Source organism: Mastomys coucha, unplaced genomic scaffold, assembly GCF_008632895.1.
Source record: "Mastomys coucha isolate ucsf_1 unplaced genomic scaffold, UCSF_Mcou_1 pScaffold13, whole genome shotgun sequence".
Classification (NCBI taxonomy): Eukaryota; Metazoa; Chordata; class Mammalia; order Rodentia; family Muridae; genus Mastomys; species Mastomys coucha.
The window spans coordinates 27679931-27700600 of NW_022196895.1; the positions used below are offsets into that span (position 1 = coordinate 27679931).

General features: G+C 41.2%; 1 protein-coding gene across 1 annotated transcript in view; it reads left to right on the forward strand.

Annotated features, from left to right (window-relative positions):
- The window catches only part of Sap130 (Sin3A associated protein 130), an 89042-nt gene that overhangs the window by 52838 nt on the left and 15534 nt on the right, over nucleotides 1-20670 (forward strand). The window contains exons 15-16 of the mRNA XM_031366366.1: nucleotides 1491-1595; nucleotides 14161-14519. Of these exons, the coding sequence (XP_031222226.1) occupies nucleotides 1491-1595; nucleotides 14161-14519 (464 nt within the window). The remainder of the gene's footprint in view (nucleotides 1-1490; nucleotides 1596-14160; nucleotides 14520-20670) is intronic.

Sequence of the window (20670 nt, forward strand, 5' to 3'; positions counted from 1 at the left end):
GTGGTGGTGGTGGTGGAGGAGGAGGTGGTGGTGGTGGTAGGCGTCATGCTTTCTTGCTCCAAGAGGGAAAAACCAGGGCACAGTTACCGTCAAATCAGAACAAAACCAAAGTCCAGCTCTGTCAGAGCTCAGGATCAGACTTCTGGACCTCACAAGCCTCCATGCTCCAAAGCCTTAAACTGTACCACCTATCTGGCTCTGCATCCACCGTACACATAGAGCACTCATTGAATAGGCTCAAGTGGCCGTCATTCCACAGTTGCTGCTGCTCTCGGTGGTCATCCCAGCTGGGCACTGGCATCTCCAAAATGCTGGGGTCTCTGCTGCAGCTGGGCTATCCTTTCACCAGTAGCCTCAGCTGTGCCCTCTTTGGGAACTCTGGCCCTGCCACCTAGTGCCAGTTCTCAACTGTTTTCCTTTGCACCTCTTCTGGCCTCTTAGAGTGCCAAGCCTCAGTTGCTCGTTATGAACTTTCAAAACCAGTACAACCTGGAAGACTCTTAACTACCAAGTTTCTGAGCATGAGGTTTGACCCTGGTCATCTTGGGAGCACAGCTTCTGTGTGCTGGCCCTGACGAAACTCTTCCCAGAGGATTTTTCCCAGAGTCTTGACTATCTCAGGCTGGCTTCCAACTGGCAAAGGATGACCTTGTACTTCTAATCCTCCTGTTTCTGTATCAGGAGTGCTGGGAAGATCAGCATATACCACCACTTGACTTATGAGTACTGGAGATCATACCATCTCTATCCTCCACTGTTCTGTTTCCCCACTTTCCTTGGTGCTTTCTCAAAGTAGAGTTTTGTGTAGCTGATCTCAAAGTTCCTATGTAGCCAAGGACAACCTCAACCCCAATCCTGTTTTCACCTCCCATGTGCTAGGATTGTTTTATTTGTATGTATTTTGCATGTGTCTTTTCATATATATATAGTTGAAAATTAGGGGCGGGAGAGATAACTTAAATAACATTAACTGTCTAGTTGTTCAAATTTCTACTGATTTTAGGTATCACAAATTTGGTTTAATTTAGCCAGGCAGTGGTGATGCACGCCTTTAATCCCAGCACTTGGGAGGCAGAGGCAGGCAGATTTCTGAGTTCGAGGCCAGCCTGGTCTACAGAGTGACTTCCAGGACAGCCAGGGCTATACAGAGAAACCCTGTCTCAAAAAAAAAAAAAAAAAAAAAAAAAAAGAAAAGAAAAGAGGGGGTGAAATAGAAAACAAAAAAGCCAAAACATAATCGATGGGCACGAAGACCTACACATGTAATCCTGTTATTCAGGAAGACAAAGAGGAGGATCAAAGCAGATTTGGGGCTAACCTGGTCTACATAGTGATTCCCGGTCCAGTGAGGGTTACATGCAGAGACCTTGTCATTGTACTCTTTAGTGGATGTGCTGAACAAACCTTGTCATTTGTTGCACTATTTAGAAGGTATGTTTGGCAAATGTATCTTGGACTGCTATTTTCTAGGTTTGTCTCATTTCTTTCAGAATGGCAGTTCGGAAAACTCTCCTCCCTCCTCAGCCTCCTGACGTGGCTAGTCCTCGAGTAGAAAGCTCTATGCGGAGTGCTTCCGGGTCACCTAGACCTGCAGGGTGAGCGCATCTCTTATCATCACTCTTACTATAAATTACACATCATTGTGTAGCAAGGAGTTTAATGTGAGCAACTGCACGTGGGTTTGGGGATCTTGGTACCTCATTATAATGGCTTTTCCAGTTTCATGACCTCCCCAACCTCGCCAGTTACCATTTGTAGGATTTGTAACTACAATTAGTTAACCTACCTTAGAATATTCTGAATATTTAAGTGAAGTGTTTAAAACATATAACACAGAGCCTGCCTCATAATAAACACCCAGTTGTTCCCTTCTTTTAATGGTGTCATAGAGCAGGAGGGGTGGCTTCTGAGTTCTGAACCTTAGCAACCATGAAAACCAGGCATTGGGCGACAGACAGCTGGATCCCTGAAGCTTCACAGCCAACAGTGAGCTTCAGGTTCAGTGAAAAAAACCTTGTCTCGCATACCTTTAATCCCAGCACTTGGGAGGCAGAGGCAGGCGGATTTCTGAGTTCAAGGCCAGCCTGGTCTACAGAGTGAGTTCCAGGATAGCCAGGGCTACACAGAGAAACCCTATCTCGAGAAAAGAAAAAAACCTTGTCACAAAAAAATGGTGGTTGGGGAGCTGGAGAAACGGCTCAGTGGTTAAGAGCACTGACTGCTCTTCCAGAAGTCCTGAGTTCAAATTCCAGCAACCACATGGTGGCTCACAACCATTGTAATGAGATCTGATATCCTGGTGTGTCTGAAGACAGCTACAGTGTATTTACATATAATAAATAAATTAATCTTTAAAAAAAAAAAAAAGAAGTGGGTAGAACTAGAGAGCTCACGGCTAAAAGCTGGTGTTGCTCTTGCAGAGGTACTGAGATTGACTCTCAGTACCCACCTAAGGTAGCTTGCCGCCACCTATACCTTCAGCAGGCTCCACGGAGCATCTCCACTCAGATGTACACACTCAGTGCTCCACACTCCCTCAGAAGCACAAGCACATCCGCAGAAGTCAAATTAAAAACAAAGTGTGGCTGAGTTTCCTGGTGCACACCTTTAATTCCTGCTCGTGGGAGGCAGACGCAGGTGGATGTCTGAGTTGAAAGCCATATATAACAAGTCCCAGGCCAGCCAAGACTACACAGTGAGACCCTGTCTCAAAAGAAGGAGGAAACCTGAAAGTTAGGGTTGGGATGGTACTGGAAGGAGCACCTGCTGCTTGCTGCTCTTGCAGAGGACCTAGGCTCAGTTCCCAGCATCCACATATCCGTCTGTAATTCCAGGTCCAGGGAATCCAGTGCCCTCCTTCCGGCTCTTTGGAAACTCACCAGGCAATCAACGTGGTACATTTACATACATGCTGGCAAATATTTATACACACAAAAATAGATAAAAGTTTTTCTCTTTTTTTTCAAAATTATTTATTTTATGTATATGAGTGCTCTGTCTGTGTGTATGCCTGTACACCAGAAGAGGACATCAGATTCCTGTGTATATTATGAGCCACCATGTGGTTGCTAGGAATTGAACTCAGGAACTCTAGAAGAGTAGACAGTGCTCTTAACTCTTATGCTATCTCTCCAGCCCCAAATACAATATGTTTTAAGTAAATAAAATATGAAAGATGGCAAATGATCAAGAGGACACCTGATATCTACCTCTGTCCTTGACATACATGTGCTCATACTGTCACGACCATGTATATACACCCTGTGTATAGACCACATGCACAAACAAAATGGCATAAGCTAAACAGACGTAGCTGAGTTCTGAGTTCTGACTATTGGGAAACCTAGTCACACCGTACTATTTGAGGGGTTGGACTTTTTTTTTCCTTTGCACTGAGGATGCAGCTTTGTAGTTGAGTGCTTGCCTATTATAAAATGAAACCCTGAGTTTAACCCATGAATCTCTCAAAAGTTAATAAAACCCTAAAAAATAAAAGACAGGGTCTGGGAGGAGACTCAATGAGTAAAGATGCTTGCCATCAGACCTGGTGACCCACGTCATAGGAAGAGAACTCATTCTTGCAAGTTGTCCTCTGATCCCACATGTGCACCATAACACTCGGGTGTGCCACCCGCTCCCTGTGATAATACATGAAGTTTTTGTAAAAATTGGTTAGGAGTACTTACAGCTCTACCAGAAGTCTGTTTGCTTCCTGCACTCGCCAGTTCCAAGGAATTTGACACTATCTATACACACACATATGCACAAATAAAGAAGAGATAAATCTTTTTTTATTGATTTAAGTTTTATTGCATTATAAGAAAAGATACATGATTTCAATGTATCTGAATTTGTTAACATTTAAAAACATAAGTAAATAGAATTAAATCACATTCTTGTTTCCCTTTTGTACCCCAACTCCTCCCAGAGACCCCCCTTCAATACCTACAATACCTTTTTTGTCATATTCTTTAAAATTTGTAAAGTATTATAGCAATAAAGATGAGTATTATAAAAGTTGTTTGATATAAAACAACAATCAATTTAACAGTCTTATGTAGATGCCTGTCTACAGCAGTACTGGAAATAGATACATTTTGTTCAATATAAATTTTAAATAACTCCAAACATATTAACTATATTTTAAAATAATACATCACTACTAGTACTTTTTTAAATGATGAACATAAATATATAAAGTCTTTTTTTGTTTGTTTTGTATTTAGTAGAGCTTAAAATCTTGGCTTTTACTGTGGTACAAGCCCAAAATAAGAACAATTTTTAGACATTGGATTTCAATGTAATAAGGCTGTACTTCAATGACCCTCAAATCACCAAAGGATTTTACCTCCATCGTAGCTAAGCTGACAGTTGACAGTTCTGCTGTGCCAAGGAATGAATTGTAGGCACGATTTTGGGGTACAGACTTCCTGCTATGGTCAAAGCAGTTTGACTTGAGTGAGTGACTTTATTCTCAGCCCACAGAGAACAGGTTATATTCATTTAAGAAATGGTATGTGTATTAAGATGGTCTATTCATAAAGTCATTCACCAACTATTTCAATGAACAGTGGTTCTGCTTGAAGGGTGGCACAGACATTAGGTGAGGGTAAGAATCTGGTTCATTGGCTGTGATAATTTGGAAAAGCATTCATCTCAGAGAAAGAATAACTTATAAAGTCCTCTTCTTCAAACTTGATACAATAGTTATAGACATTAAGCAAAGCATTCACTCTTTGTTGTTCTCTTAAAACCCACCTCCCAAGTTAATTGTCTACATTTCTTTTGGTTGTATAAATACTTTTGAAATATGTAAGCTGTTCTGAAAACCAGTGTATAGTGTAAAAACATGAAATAAACAATGCTACTAATAGAGAGGCTGAGATAGGAGAAGCATGAGTTCAAAACCATTATGTGGTACTCAGCAAGACACTGTCGCGTACAAACAAGCAGAAAGTGTATATAGACTGTACAATATTGGACCAGTTTCTCCAATTACCAAATTAGAGAGACCATTGGGTAACAGTCAACAAATTTCTAATTCCTCATATTTTTGGATTTCAATCGATTAGGATATGTTGGTAATATTAATTTCATATTAAGATATTAAGAAAAGGTAATTGTTACTTCCTGTTGTTTTTGTTGTAAGAGGTAGAATTAGGTTTGTTTGGGTTTGTTGAAAGATTACTTTCTTGCTTCTTCTAGGGTGTAGTTTTGTTCCTTATGTTGGTGTTTTTCTTTGTAGGGCTGGACTTGTGAAAAGATATTGTGTAAATTTGGTTTTGTCATGGAATATCTTGTTTTCTCCATCTAAAGTAATTGAGAGTTTTGCTGGGTATATATAGTAGCCAGGGCTGGAATTTCTTTTCTGGTCCAGTCTATTTGGAGTTCTGTAGGTTTCTTGTATGTTCATGGGCATCTCTATCTATAGATTAGGGAAGTTTTCTTCTATAATTTTGTCGAAGATATTTACTGGCCCATTACCTTGGGAGTCTTTACTCTCTTCTGTACTTTAGGTTTGGTCTTCTCATTGCGTCCTGGATTTCCTGGATGTTTTGGGTTAGGAGCTTTGGGTTAGGAGCTTTTTGCTTTTTGCATTTTCTTTGACTGTTGTGTCAATGTTTTCTATGGTGTCTTCTGCCCTTGAGATTCTCTCTTCTATCTCTTGTATTCTGTTGGTGATGCTTGCATCTATGACTCCTGATTTCTTTCCTAAGTTTTCTATCTCCAAGGTTGTTTCTCTTTCTGATTTCTATTTATTTATTATTATTATTTATTTATTTATTTATTTTTATTATTTTTTTATTTATTTTTATTTATTCTTTCTATTTCTATTTCTATTTTTTATTTCTAATGGTTTCTATTTCCATTTTTAGATTCTGGATGGTTTTGTTCATTTCCTTCACTTATTTGATTGTGTTTTCCTGTAGTTCTTTAAGGGATTTTTGTGTTTCCTCTTGAAAGACTTCTAGCTGTTTACCTGTGTTCTCCTTTATTTCTTTGAGGGAGTTATATATGTCTTTCTTAAAGTCCTGTATCATCATCATGAGAAGTGATTTTAGATCTGAATCTTGCTTTTCTGGTGTGATGGTGTGTCCAGGATTTGCTGTGGTGGGAGAATTGGGTTCTAATGATGCCAAGTAACCTTGGTTTGTGTTGCTTATTTTCTTGAGCTTTTCTCCCCCTCCCTCTCCCCCCCTCCCCAATCTGGTTATCTCTTGTGCTACCTGCCCTGGCTAAATCTGGTTGTTTTTCCTGTGATCCTTGTTGTGTCAGAACTCCTCAGAGTCAAACTGTCTCTGTGATTCTGGAATCCTGTGATCCTGGGCTTGTTAGAGCACCTGGGAGTAGAGCTTCGTCTAGGTGTTGTAGGACTGGCTGTGGAATTTGCACCCCAGGTCTGCTTAGGGCACCGGCCCAGACAGACCAGAAGGGGATAAATCTTTTTTTAAAAAGTTAAAAGTAAAAGCAAATTAATTAAAATTTAAAAATAAAAAATTGGCCAGGCGGTGGTGGCGCACACCTTTAATCCCAGCACTTGGGAGGTGGAGGCAGGCGGATTTCTGAGTTCGAGGCCAGCCTGGTCTACAGAGTAAGTTCCAGGACAGCCAGAGCTACACAGAGAAACCCTGTCTCGAAAAACCAAACAAAATAAATAAATAAATAAATAAAAATAAAAAATTGAGGGTAATATGTTTTATTTATGTCTCTGTGTATATATAAAGAATAAAGTCAAAATCATTATCCTGTTCCCCACCCACTTGCCAGCCCCACTCCTACAATAATACGAATTAATAACACTTCTAATAAGTAACCTTCAATGCCTTTTTCTGGCCATATGTATAGATAAATTGTTTTTTTTTTTTAAGATTTATTTTATTTACTTTATGTGTATGAGTACATTAGTACACTGTAGCTGTACAGATGTCCATGAGCTATCATGTGTGTGGCTGCTGGGAATTGAACTCAGGACCTCTGCTGGCACCCCCTTGTTCCGGCCCCGCTTTTTCTGGCCCAGCAATTCACTGTAGCTGTCTTCAAACGCACCAGAAGAGGGCCTCTGATCTCATTACGGGTGGCTGTGAGCCACCATGTGGTTGCTGGGATCCGAACTCAGGACCTTCCGAAGAGCAGTCAATGCTCTTACCCGCTAAGCCATCTTGCCAGCCCGATAAATTGGTTTTAAGCTAGGGTCTTGATATGTTTCCCAGGCTGGTCTCCAATGCATGGGTTCATGTGATCTTCCTAACTTAGCCTCCTGAGGAGCTGGGGCAATATATACCCACTATCTCATGCAGAACTTTCATAAGTTTTTCAAACCAAAGTTATCTAATTAGAATGTTGGGTATTTCTGCATTTTTTATTTACTCTAATAATAACTTGCCATGTTTCTATGTTTAGATATGCTTCTTTTCTTTGTTTGTTTTGTTTTTGTTTTTTTTTCGAGACAGGGTTTCTCTGTATAGCCCTGGCTGTCCTGGAACTCACTCTGTAGACCATGCTGGTCTTGAACTCAGAAATCCACCTGCCTCTGCCTCCCAAGTGCTGGGATTAGAGGCGTGCGCCACCACTGCCCATAGATATGCTTCTTAAACCTCATTTTGTAATAAAATTTATAGATACCTTTTGTCAAGTATCATATTAGCATCTAGAAACATAGTATACTAACTAGATAAGCTTACATTCCATCAGCCTTATTTCTGTTGCCAATGAAAGATATGAGGAAGCAAAACTCCTCCCCCACCCCAAAAAAAGCACAGAGTGATGGAGACAAAGGGGGTAGAATGACTAGGAAGCGATTTACAGAAAGGTTTCTGGAGCAGAGAGTTTGCCAAGTAAATAATAATACATATATGCTTCCTGATTTTGAATGTATCAGGAAGAAGAAAAAGCAGGGCAGAGACTGGTGGGGGGATGCTAACAGTGGTCACTGTGGACCTTTATGCAGAATTATAAAATGTCTACCATGTCAGGTGAAGGAGTACAAAATGTCTTTGAATTATTGAAGAGTTTTTGGGGTTAGGGAGATGGGTCAGTCAATTGTAATGCTTGCCACACAAGCACGAATATCTCAGTTTAGTCCCCAATATCCACATAAAAACCAAGAGTGGTGATCCATATCTATAATCCTAGCACTGGGGAGACAGAGACAGGAAGATTGCTTGCTGCCCCCCAACTCTAAGCCAAATCAGTACATGCCAGGTTCAGTGAGAGTCTTGTCTAGAAAGATAAGAAACACCTAAAGTGAACCCCTGGCTTCCATGTGCATGCTCGTGCATATGCAAGTCCAACCCATAGAGATCTGCATGTGCACACACACTCAGTACTCTATGATCTTGTAAAATGTTGCAGTGTTTTACTCAGTGGTAAAGCACTTGGTTGGGATCCTGTGATGTAATCCCTATTGCTACAAAAATAAAAAATAAAATAAAAACTAGTGACAATACTAAAAATTGTTTTGTCAATTGTAATATGTAAAGAAATGAGGAAAAAGTAATAAAGCCAATACTTAGTATTTGTAATCTACAGTTGAAGTAGTGCTGGCTTCCTTGTCATTTGTGATGAGAGCAAGTGTCATCTCACGCCTTGGTGAGTGATGGTACACGCTTCTCAAACAGGATCCACTCTTACCACCTTAGACTTTGGATGTTTAGCACTGGGAAATGTCTCTGAATTCATTTACTCTCTTGGATCTAGATTAGTGGTAAACTATTGCAGCCATAAACCATAAATGACTTTCTGTTTCTAGTGCAATTTTTACTAAGAGGTAGGGTTAGTTAGAAGTCAGTGGTTACCTTTATTTTCACTGAGTTTTTTCACTCTGCTATGGCTTAGAGGAAGCCTAGGGCTCACTGCACTTGCTCACTACTGGGCTGTTGCTAGAGTAACCACACCTACTTTCATGACTAACTTGAGGGATTTTCACTTGAGGGATTTTGCTACATTTTCATCTTTGGCCAGTTTCCATTCTTCTATTTTTGCTAAATTTTACGTGGATATATCATCCCTGGAAAACAAGGAGTCCACAGCAGCACACATCCTTTTCTATCTTTTGAATGGTTACTCAGATGCATGGTGACCAATAAGCCTGACAACCTGATCTTGATCTCCAGAATTCACATGGTTAAAGAGAAAAGCAGCCGGGCGGTGGTGGTGCATGCCTTTAATCCCAGCCCTTGGGAGGCAGAGGTAGGCGGATTTCTGAGTTCGAGGCCAGCCTGGTCTACAGAGTGAGTTCCAGGACAGCCAGGGCTATACAGAGAAACCTTGTCTCAAAAATACCAAAAAAATAAAAAAATAAAAAAAGAAGAGAAAAGCAACATACACATTCACACACTCACACTAAATAAGTAAATATATTTTGAAAATATAACTAAAATGTTTCAATAAACAAAATATTTTCTAATTTCCTCACTACTAACACCCACAAGTGGACAATTAAATTTGTAATGGAATACTTCAGGGGTTGGTGGGCTGGCTCGGTTGGTAAAGCACTTGCTTTGCAAGAATAAAGACTTCACTCATTTCAAGTCCAAAATCCATGATTTCAAAAAGCTGGGCGCTTTAATGCCAGCACAGAGGAATGCAGACAGGAGGATGGCCATGCTGGCTAGTGAGAGACCCTGCCTCAAAGGATAAAGACACCCAAGAGTGTCTTCTGACTTATACACACAAATATATATGCATTTAAAAAAAAGAAAAGAGAAAAAACTCCAGAATGAATTTAAGCAACTTAATGAAGTTAATTTTCTTTCTACTCCATTTCACGGCCCAAGACTCTCATGTACCTAGAATCACAAGTGTTTGCCACCATACTCATTTTTGAATATCCTTAGTAGTGTAGTAGTGGAGTGTCATTTATTCATGTCATTATTTCATGCTTTGTTCCTGTTTTCTGAGTTTACTTGAGTTTTTCTTTTTTAATACACTTGTTTGGAGACCAAGACTTGATACATATGAACCATCCTGCTGCCTTAGCCTCCCCGGCTCTGGGATTTCTTACTTATACCACTGTTACAGCTTGGTGTCATTGTCAGTCTGACACTACCCAGAGTCACCAGGAAGAGGGATCCTCAATTGAGAAATTGTCTAGATCAGATTGGCCTTGTGGACATGTCTGCAGGACATTGTGTTGATGGTTAATTGATGTAGAACAACCCAGGTACCATTCCTGGGTGGCTGGTCGTGGACTAGATAAGAAAGCTGAGCATGGGCAATGAGCCAGCCAGTAACCAGCGGTCCTCCATCATTCCTGCCTTCAGGTTCCTACCTGGAGTTCCTGCTCTTCCCTCAGTGATGGAGTTTGATCTGGAAGCAGAAACCAAATAACTCTCTCCTCCCCAGGCTGAGTTCAGTCAGTGTTTTATTGCCACAGGAGGCAAACTAAAACACTTAACTCTAGTCAGTTGTCTTCCCTCTTTACGTCTTGTTTTATTGGGGGAAGGAGTGTGGTGCACATGTGTCATGACATGTATGTGGAGCTCAAAGGAAGCTTACAGGAGGGTCGGTTCACGGCTTCCACCATGTGGGACCGAGGGGTCCATTTCAGATCATTAGACTCCACAGCAGTCACTGACCTACTAGACCATCATACCGGAACAATATCCAGCGTGCTTTGCCAGTTTTTCCTAAGTGTTGAGTTGGCAGAATTCTTTATATATTTTGACAGTGATTTATTTGTCAGATAGCCTTCCATTTTTTTGAAAATTCATCTGAGCCAGTTATTGAGCCTGTGGGTCAATAGTTAACATTATTACAGTATTGTGCCTAATACTAAATATACTTGAGTTTTGACAAACATCTTCCCAAATTAAAACTCTGTGTCCATTACATGCTAACTTCCTCTCTCCTCTGGCTGTAATCCTTGACAGCATTTCTATGCATTATTAATATGAATTTTGACTACTTAGGGAATCATATAATCAGAATTATATAGTGTTAGGCTTTTTAATTTTTTTTTGAGATTATAATTATAACACCCCCCTTTCACTTTCTTCCCTCCAGCCCCTCCCAGGGAATCTCCCTTGCTCTATTCAAAATCATGGCCTCTTTTTCTAGAGGTTCCTAAATACATAAGTATAACCTGATTGGTCCATATAATTTTACTTGTATATTTTTCAGGTCCATATAAATTTTTTTAAAAGATTTATTTATTATTATTATAAATGAGTACATTGTAGCTGTTTTCAGATACACCAGAAGAGGGCATCAGATTTCATTATGGGTGGTTGTGAGCCACCATGTGGTTGCTGGGATTTGAACTCACGACCTTCAGAAGAACAGTCAGTGCTCTTACCCGCTGAGCCATCTCACCAGCCCCAAATTTTTTTGTTTGTTTGTTTTTTGTTTTGTTTTGTTTTGTTTTTCCAAGACAGGGTCTCTCTGTGTAGCCTTGGCTGTCCTGGAACTCACTCTGTAGACCAGGCTGGCCTTGAACTCAGAAATCCACCTGCCTCTGCCTCCCAAGTGCTGGGATTAAAGGCATGCACCACCACCGCCCGGCTGGGCTCACTGTTTTGTATTGGATAACTAGTTGATGCACTCTTACCTGGGGAAGACTTATTTTTCCTGCTTTGAGCATTCCCTAGTTGCCTGTAGTTCTTTCTCTAGAGTTGAAAACTATCCCTCTTCCATATTAATATGTCTATTAGTGTTGTCTTTAATCGGGTCATATTTAGGCAGCCAGGTTGGTGAGCCTTTCTGGTGAGTGGAGCTTCTCTGACATTTTTGGGAGTTATAATAATCACAGTAAACTGCATGTACTCTGGCTCTTACAGTCTTTCTCTCACCTTTTCTTTAATGATTCCTGAGCCTGAATACAAGAGTTGTGATGTAAATGTATCACATTTCTACATTTGGTTACTTTCCTATAATGGTCTCCATCTGTTGCAAGAAAAACTCTCCTTGATTTTGATGCAGGGTGAAAACTACATTTACCTTTGGGTAGAAGGATAAATACTTAAACTGTAGTTAGGGATTATGCTGCTTTGGCAAAGCATCAGTTGCAGCTTCTTTTCCAAGATGTATGACTTCACTAGTCCCAGGTAGTTAGCGAGGTTACCATTACCAAGCAGGATTTCTTCGTGAACAGGCCTTAAGTCCAATTAGGAAACTGTTGGTTACTGCCAAGGTGTGTCTATCACTGTTGCACCCTCAAGGGTGCGATGCTGGTCTTTGTTGTGGCTCATAAGCATTACGACTGGATAGGACTATTGTTTGCTTCCTCCTTGAAAGTTTGCATTGTGCCTATTGGTGACATGAAAACCAGAGAGAAGCCTTGTAGGTCAGATCCAGCTCCAGTCCTGAGTCGTGTGTCCAAAGTACATTATGTCTCTGGCAAGGAGGATTTAAGCTTCCCTCTGGGGTGCAATTAAGAGCAACAGCAATAGCCTATAATGTTCTGGGGGGTCTCTTGGACAACCCTGACCAACAGTTGAAAGGGGGGGCACTTCTCATGCCTATTTGGGGGGGTTGTTAGTCTGTGGCTAGAGAAGGGGGCCTTTTAAATTATTATTCATTTAAAGTACTTCTTATTATCTGTGTAAGAGTGTTTTTCCTGATTCTACATATACCACATGCAGACCTAGTGCTTGAGGAGTCCGGAAAGAGAGCATAGAATCCCCTACAACGGAAGTTACACAGCTGCGAGCCACCAGATGAGTACTGGGAATTGAACTTGGGTCCTCCGAAAAAGCAACTATTCCCCAAGTTTGACTTTTTTTTTTAAGATTTATTTATTTATTATATGTAAGTACACTGTAGCTGTAGCTGTCTTCAGACACACCAGAAGAGGGTATCTGACCTCATTAGAGATGGTTATGAGCCACCATGTGGTTGCTGGGATTTGAACTCAGGACCTTCAGAAGAGCAGTCAGTGCTCTTAACCACTAAGCCAACTTTCCAGTGCTCTGACTTTTTTTTGTAACTGACTTATTTTGCTTAAATGTAGCATCCCCAAGGCTCATCTTGTTAAATAGCATTTCTTTTGACTTATCACAACATCGTTTATAAAGCAAAAGCTTTCGTGGATTCTGGGATCTGAATTTGGATCCTCACACCTGCACAGCCAATGCTTTAAACACCGAGCCATCTCCTGTGCTCCCTTCTTTTTCCTTTCTTGTTTTTAAAATAGGGTCTCACTATGCAGTCCCAGCCGACCTTGAAGCCACCGTCTTCCCAGCCTTGGTTTCTCAGGCACTACAGTGACAGGCCAGGGCAGCAGTGCCCAGCAGGATATACACTTTAGACTTTGTTTATCTGCAGCTATTAACTGATCCCAGGGCCTTGAACACTCTGTCTTCTTTTGGATCTTTTGGAACTTTGCCACCTGTTTATAAAACTTAGGCATATAAGAAACTTCTTATGAGGGCTTGAGAGATAGCTCAGTGGTCAAAAGCACTTGCTGCTTTATAGACAACCCAAGATCAGTTCCCAGCACCCAGGGTTAGGTGGTTCACAGCCGTCTGTAATGCCAGTTCACTTAAATAAATAACAATAAATCATCTTAAAATATCAAGTACCCTCCAGGCGGTGGTGGCACACACCTTTAATCATATATATATATATATGTATATATATATATATTTATATATTTATATATATATATATTTGAAGTACCCATGCTAATGTGAATATAGTTGTACCTTAAAGGAAAAAACTCTTTTTAGGTTTTTCAAGACAGGGTTTCTCTCTGGCAAAAAAAAAACTCTCTTGATGATACACACCTTGAATCCCAGTACATGGGAGACAGATGCAGCAGTGTCTCCATTTTGAAAGCCAGGCAGAAGTACTTAGTGAGATCCTGTCTCAAAGAAATAAAAATGTAACAACAATGAAAATATTAAAAATTTATGCTCCAGGTTCAGTGATGTAACTTCAGGAATTTCAGATTACTGCATATAAAAACTTGACAGAATGGGAAACTTTCTTTTTTTTTTTTTTTGGTTTTTTGAGACAGGGTTTCTCTGTGTAGCCCTGGCTGTCCTGGAACTCACTCTGTAGACCAGGCTGGCCTCAACTCAGAAATCCGCCTGCCTCTGCCTCCCAAGTGCTGGGATTAAAGGCGTGTGTGTTGTTTAGGAAGAGTTAACAGCCCTCCTTGTCTCACACTGAGACAGTTTGCTCTCGGTTGCTACATAGTGCTCTCTTTTTGTGTTTCAGTGCCAAACCTAAATCCGAAGTGCACGTGTCTATTGCCACTCCAGTGACAGTGTCCTTGGAGACTATATCCAATCAAAATGCTGAACAGCCTACCGTTGCTGTTCCTCCGACTGCCCAGCAGCCTCCACCGACCATTCCCAGCATGATTGCGGCAGCCAGTCCTCCATCCCAACCAGCCATTGCTCTTTCCACCATTCCCGGAGCTGTGCCCATCACTCCACCCATCACCACCATTGCTGCTGCACCAACGCCGTCAGCCCCTGTGGGCGGCACTCCTTCCACAGTCCTGGGACCTCCTGTTCCTGAGATCAAAGTGAAAGAAGAAGTGGAGCCAGTGGACATCACCAGGCCTGTCTCCAGTAAGTTCATTCCTGACTGTAGTAGCCATCCCTTTCCTAGCTCTCTCGTGCGGCTCAGCCCGGAAACCCACCTCAGGAGCCAAGGCTACTCTGGAACTTTCCCGTGTGCTGCCACATCTGCCTTTCCTTCATTCTAAGAAATGAAAGTCTACTTTTAATGAGTACTTCTTTGTATTACTTATTTCTGTGCCCATGTGTGTGGGTACACACATACCACAGCACTCTTAGGAATGTCAGGAAACAAATAGTGGTGGGCATCCAGGGATCAAACTCAGATCCTCAGGTGTGGCAGCAGTCATTGACCGTCTCACAGGCCCCTTGAAGACCAAAGGCATTTTGCTGCCTCTTTGGTAATTTTAATTCCTAGCTATAATCATAAATTTCCCCATGCATATCTTTCATATAGCTTCCTTGTACTAATTAAGCAAATATTTAAAAGGATTTAAAAGTAATTCTAGCTAAGTATTATTAATTTATAATATGCTTTCTATCAGGTTTGGTTGTTTTGTAGTGTAATAAAATAAGAATTACTGTTTTAAAAGTACTCTGTTCATACAGAACATGATTAGTAATGTCTTAAAACTGTTCCCTGTCCCTTTCCTCTCAGCTCAGAGTTTCCAGTTTGTGAAAGCCTGGTCACTTTCTTATTTCCTTCCCTTTTATTTTAAGTGTATGGATGTTTGGCTACATGTATGTCTATGCAACTTGTTTGGGGTGTGTGAATATATGTGTGTGGGGGTTTTTTTCTTAATAATTTATTCTGGGATCCTGTGTTTTCTGACTACTTAAAATAACTTTAGAATGTGCTTTACATTAAGAAACAGAAAATCTTTGTTGTAGCTGAGTACAGTACAGCACGCCTTTAATCCCACCACTGGGGAGGCAGAGGCAGGTAGATCTTTGAGTTCAAGGTCAGCCTGGACTATAAATAAGTCAAGGGCTATACAGAGAAACGCTGTTTCAAAAAAGAAAAATGAAGCTTTGATGTAAAGTCAAGTTATTTTTTTGTTCACCTTATGCTGATAGCCTGTGTGTGGGAAAATGGGAAAATGCCTCTGGCACATTCTGTGCAGTAACACCTATGATTGTGCTGTCTACAATAGCTTTTCAAACTAGCTGCTTAGCTAAGCAACTTAACACTCAGAACTCAGAAGCTAAAGCAGGATTGCCATGAGTTTAAGGTTAGCCTATAGTATCAGTAAATTCCAGACTACCCTGGGTTACAGAGTAAAACAGCATCTCAAAAGTAAATAAGAAAACCTGCTATTTTTTTATTTTTGCTTCTTTTATTATTATCCCATATCCCATGGGTTTGCTTTGCTTTGCTTTTGTTTGTTGGTTTGTGTTGTTTTCTTGTTTTTGTTTTTTGGGGGGGTTGGCCTCAGTACTCCAATTACAGATGTTATAACCATAAGAAAAATCAAAATGGTCTCAATTCTGTCACCTGCTTGTTGACACATTTACATAGTCCCTGCCACAGTCTGTAACAAGAGGCCGATGGTAATCCTGCATCAACCTGTAAGGCTCTGGGAATTGTTTTCAGACCAGTAACACAACTTGATAAAACAAACATCTCAGCACTATCTTCTAGCATATGTGCTAGTGAAAGGAACAGAGTGTAAAAAGACAAGATAAATGTTATACTTTGTTCAGAGGCATCCTGAGTGCTCTGGGGAAAACAGAACAGCATCCAGAGCCGATGTGTGGGTCCTCACTGGGACTGATTTCCTGAGAGAGACAGTTCGAAGGGGGATTTGCTCTGGCACGTGACTTCAGACGGCTGCCCGAAATCAGAGGGAGCGGATGGCACGGCTTGTGCCCTGGCGGCCAGGATACAAATGCCTGCCTTAGTGAGGTTTTCCTTTCCCTTCCTGGCCCACCAGCTGATGGGATAGTGTCGTCCATATCCAAGCAGATCTTCCCTCTTAGCCTGGCTTCTATGAGATGAGCAAGTCTGTATCACCATGCTTCTGGCCTATAGCCTAGAAACAGTGGAGCCAGCTATAAAGTTGTGAGTCAAAATAAAACTCGTGGGGTGAAAGTATGGTTTAGGAGTAAAGCATTTTGCCTAGTGTGCACAAGGCTCTGGGTTCTGGAACCACACAATCAATAATACTAGTAATAGCAACAGTAATAACACACACACCCTGTGTGTTTTGTCATAGCAGTAAAGACCTACCTAACACAGGAACTTTGGGGGAATTAAGCCTTGGGCTTCTTGCATGGTAAACAAGAACCCTGTGGGCAGAGTAATGTCTCCAGCCCTTAGACTGTTTGTTTTGTTTCAGACAAGTCTCACTACAGCTGGTCTTAAATCCGTTTGCCAGCCTCAGCTTTCTAGGTGTCTAAGAATATGCCCAGCCCAAGCAATGCTTCAGTTTAATTTATTAAAACTATTTGTTTTATGTTGTAAAATATTGGACCTCAGAAGCTGCAGGGGCAGCTGAATGAGAATATTGTACTCGGTGGGGTTTACTTAGGGTGACCTGGGTGTAGATGGGTGAAGCACAGGATGGAGTCAGCTCAAACCAGTTCGCTTAGGGAAGAGCCAGAGCACTGGCTCATTATACAAGGTTGTATTGGGCCTGTAGGTACATAAATTTAACCGGTTGTTTGTGGTATTATAACGTTTAATAATCGGTTAATTAAACAAGGCCCAATCATTAGACCTAGGAGAACATGAGCACCCATGGGGCCTCTGACTAAGGTGATCAGCTAGTAAGCCAGGGGTTGTTGACCTCTTTCTCAGCAGTTAATAGATATGCACCTTTTACAGAGTTGAAAGGCTCTATTTATTTTTGGAAAATAATTACATTATTTTCAAGAGCCATCTGTTATCTGGATGCATAGATGAACACAACTCATTAAAGAAATTAGATACTTTTTTCAAACCTGTTATTCTTAGATACAGCAGCGCTAGTGAAATCCTTTGTGTCAGAGTACAGTCCTGGGGAAATGCTGCGGCTAGCCCTTGTGGCTGATGCTACCATGAGTCCAGAGGGAGGACGGGGCATCCTGATCCCTGTCTCCAAATATCCACTACTGAATTCTTCAGGCTTAGGCCTGTTGCCTTCCAGCTTTGCAACAGGAACAAGGCCAAAGAGCTGGTTACCCATCTTCTCTGGAAAGTGACCTAGAGAGTCACTGGGTCACTGATCTGGGTGGACCTTTATAGGTCAGGTCTCTTAATTGTCAGGCAGCATTGCTTTCTTTACATGGGTGTGGTGGGTCCACAGGAGGACACCTGCAGCTTGGTGTTTAAGTGAGTATCCACATTGCTGACTCACCCTGCAGCAGAACCTCTGGCTTAGATTATTTAAAATTGTCACGGGAACTCCTTACACAGTCAGCTATTGACTTCCTGGCCCTAGAATTAGTTTTGCTAGAAGAGAATTGAGGGCCAGGGTAAAGGTCATGGCCAGTTGAACTAACATAGAGATACCATAGCAGTCAGGTGACAGGCGTATGTGCAAGGTTCTCTGTTCACAACATCTTCATATGTCAGTTCGGTACAGTGAGTGCATAGTAAATGCTGCTTGCCTCTTTTATGTTGAGACATTATTGATGTGTGGGTATAGGCCACTGAGATCCTCCACTGGGGGAGAGAATCCATCACTGCCATGTGAGAGACATGGGGAGTAATTCATCCTCCCTACAGATAAGGAGGTGTTCCCGGTCTGGCCTACAAGGCAGAGATAGGAACAGCAGACTCTTTATCCTCTAAGGGCTAACATGAAATTTATTCTGATGGAGTCCGTGTCCTATCCAAAGGAAACACTATTACTTGAGCCTGAAAGTCTATTGTAAGCTTAAGCCAGTTTACTTAACTATTGAGTTGTCTGATAGACCTGAGTTTGAATATTACGTAAAACAAACTTCAGGTTTACTTGTAAGGTTGTTTTGAGTTGCCTGCTTTAGGCCTAACATGCCTTGATTACCTTATTCTCAACAGCTTACAATAGGGTTTGTGGGCCTAAGAATTAACTTGAGGCCTAGCATGTATATGCTAGGCAAGCAGTCTACCCTGAGCCACCCCTTCATTCTGAGTTGCTTTGTTTTTAATGAAGGAAGTGGTAGAGGCTGCTTGGCCTCGTTTCTTTGTGCTTACACTGAGGCAGTAAATCATGACAGGAAGGCTTAGTGGGGGAAAGGGTTGAATTTCTTGGCCATGAAGCAGAGGAACCCGGCAGGTTGGGAGACAAAATACACTTTTTAGTAGCATATCCTCCACACTGACTAGTCAGTCCATAGTTGCCTGGCAGCAGGGAGGTGCCAAGAGGCCTTCATTCTAAAGACAAAACCTTCCCAAGGAGTTTATCCTTTGGAACCTGCAGTGGTTTGGAGTTGGGAAATTCTTGAGATGCTGGCACAACATTTTTACGTTGGCCTTATGCAGTGGTTTTACCTGGAGTTTATTAAAAGATTTTGACATAGTCCTAAATATCTGATTAATAGAGAAAGTAGCTTAGAGAAAAACATTGTGTATTCTGCCCGGGTATGGGAGTGGGTTTCTAAAGAGAGTGTCAGGCTTAAGTGACTTTCCTATAACGCTAATGTATTAGGAACTGAGGTTATGGCAGGAGGTTGCTCAGTACCTAAAGGATAGGCACGTTGGTTTCTGGTGTGCTGGTGTGCCTTAGAGAGGAGAACAGCTGAAGTAAAACCCTTGATCTGGGGACTTACACTAACTAGGTTTGGTTTGGTTTGGTTTGGTTTTAGGTGGGTGGTTGGTTGGTTTGAGATAGGATCTCACTCTGTGGCTCTATTGTCCTAGAACTCACTGAAATCTACCTGCCTCTACCTCCCAAGTTCTGGGATTAAAGGTGCACACCACTACCCCTTCAAAAATCCATTTTCTTTCTTTTTTTTTTTAAAGACTTATTTATTTATTATATCTAAGTACACTGTAGCTGTCTTCAGACACCCCAGAAGATGGCATCAGATCTCATTATGGAAGGTTGTGAGCCATCTGTAATGATCCAACTGCTGAGCCATCTCTCCAGCCCCAAAAATCCATTTTCATTAATGTCTTTGCTGCTATCCAGAGGAAAATCTTAGCTCATCTGATCCAAGAGATAAGAAGCTTTAGTTTAGAGAATGGAGGCTCATTCAGTGCTAGTCTGAGCATCTGACCACAGAGACACAATTGCTGTGGCTGATCTGAACTGTGACCCAGGTTACAATAGCAAAGCTTCTCAGCAATGAGATTCCTGACCAGTGTCAGCAATCATCTAAATTATCATTATCAGTAATTACCTAAAACACTAAACTATCTTAAACACTAAAGCTTAAGACAGTGGAGCCATATATGGTAGAGCATGCCCTTGAACCCAGCAGTCAAGGGGCAAGGACACGAAGATACCTCAAATTTGAATTAGCCTGGTCCATATAGTGGCATATAAGCCCAGCTAAACAGTGAGACCTGTTTTTGTTTTGTGTTGTTTTTTTAATTTTATATACATAGCGTGCGTGCGTGTGTGTGTGTGTGTGTGTGTGTGTGTGTGTGTGTGTATATATATGTACAGAACAGACAGGATAAATGAGTAAGTATAGAAAAACACAAAACAACTGTTTTAAGAAGAATCTAATGAGGAAGTAAATGAAAAGGAAAACAATATGAAGTTGAATTTCATTGACTGTATACCATTGCAACAGTGCCTAAAAGGAAAAGAGTGGTGCAAGACAAAGTACAAAGAAAGATTACAACTGCTGGGCTGCAGAAATGGCTCAGCAGTTAAGAGCACTGACTGTTCTTCCAGAGGTCATGAGTTCTATTCCCAGCAACCACATGGTGGCTCACAACCATCTATAATGGGATCTCATGCCTTCTTCTGGTGTGTCTAAAGACAACTGCAGTGTACTCATATACATGAAATAAATAAGTCTCTAAAAAAAAAAGAAAGAAAGAAAAAGATTACAACTGCTGTTAGATGTGTGGATGGAAGAAATTATTCTTCCAAAGTGATCAGGTCAGGTGGCTCACTGCCTATAATCCCAGCTACTCTTTTAAAAAGAAGAAATGAATAAATAAATTAGTCTTTTAATAGTGTGCAGGTATAAATGGCTTTGTCCTTATGGTGTTCTTGAAATTGTGGAGGATCAAAGGATTTTATTCTAGGAAATCCCTTAAGTTCCTTCAGTCTGGGCAGAG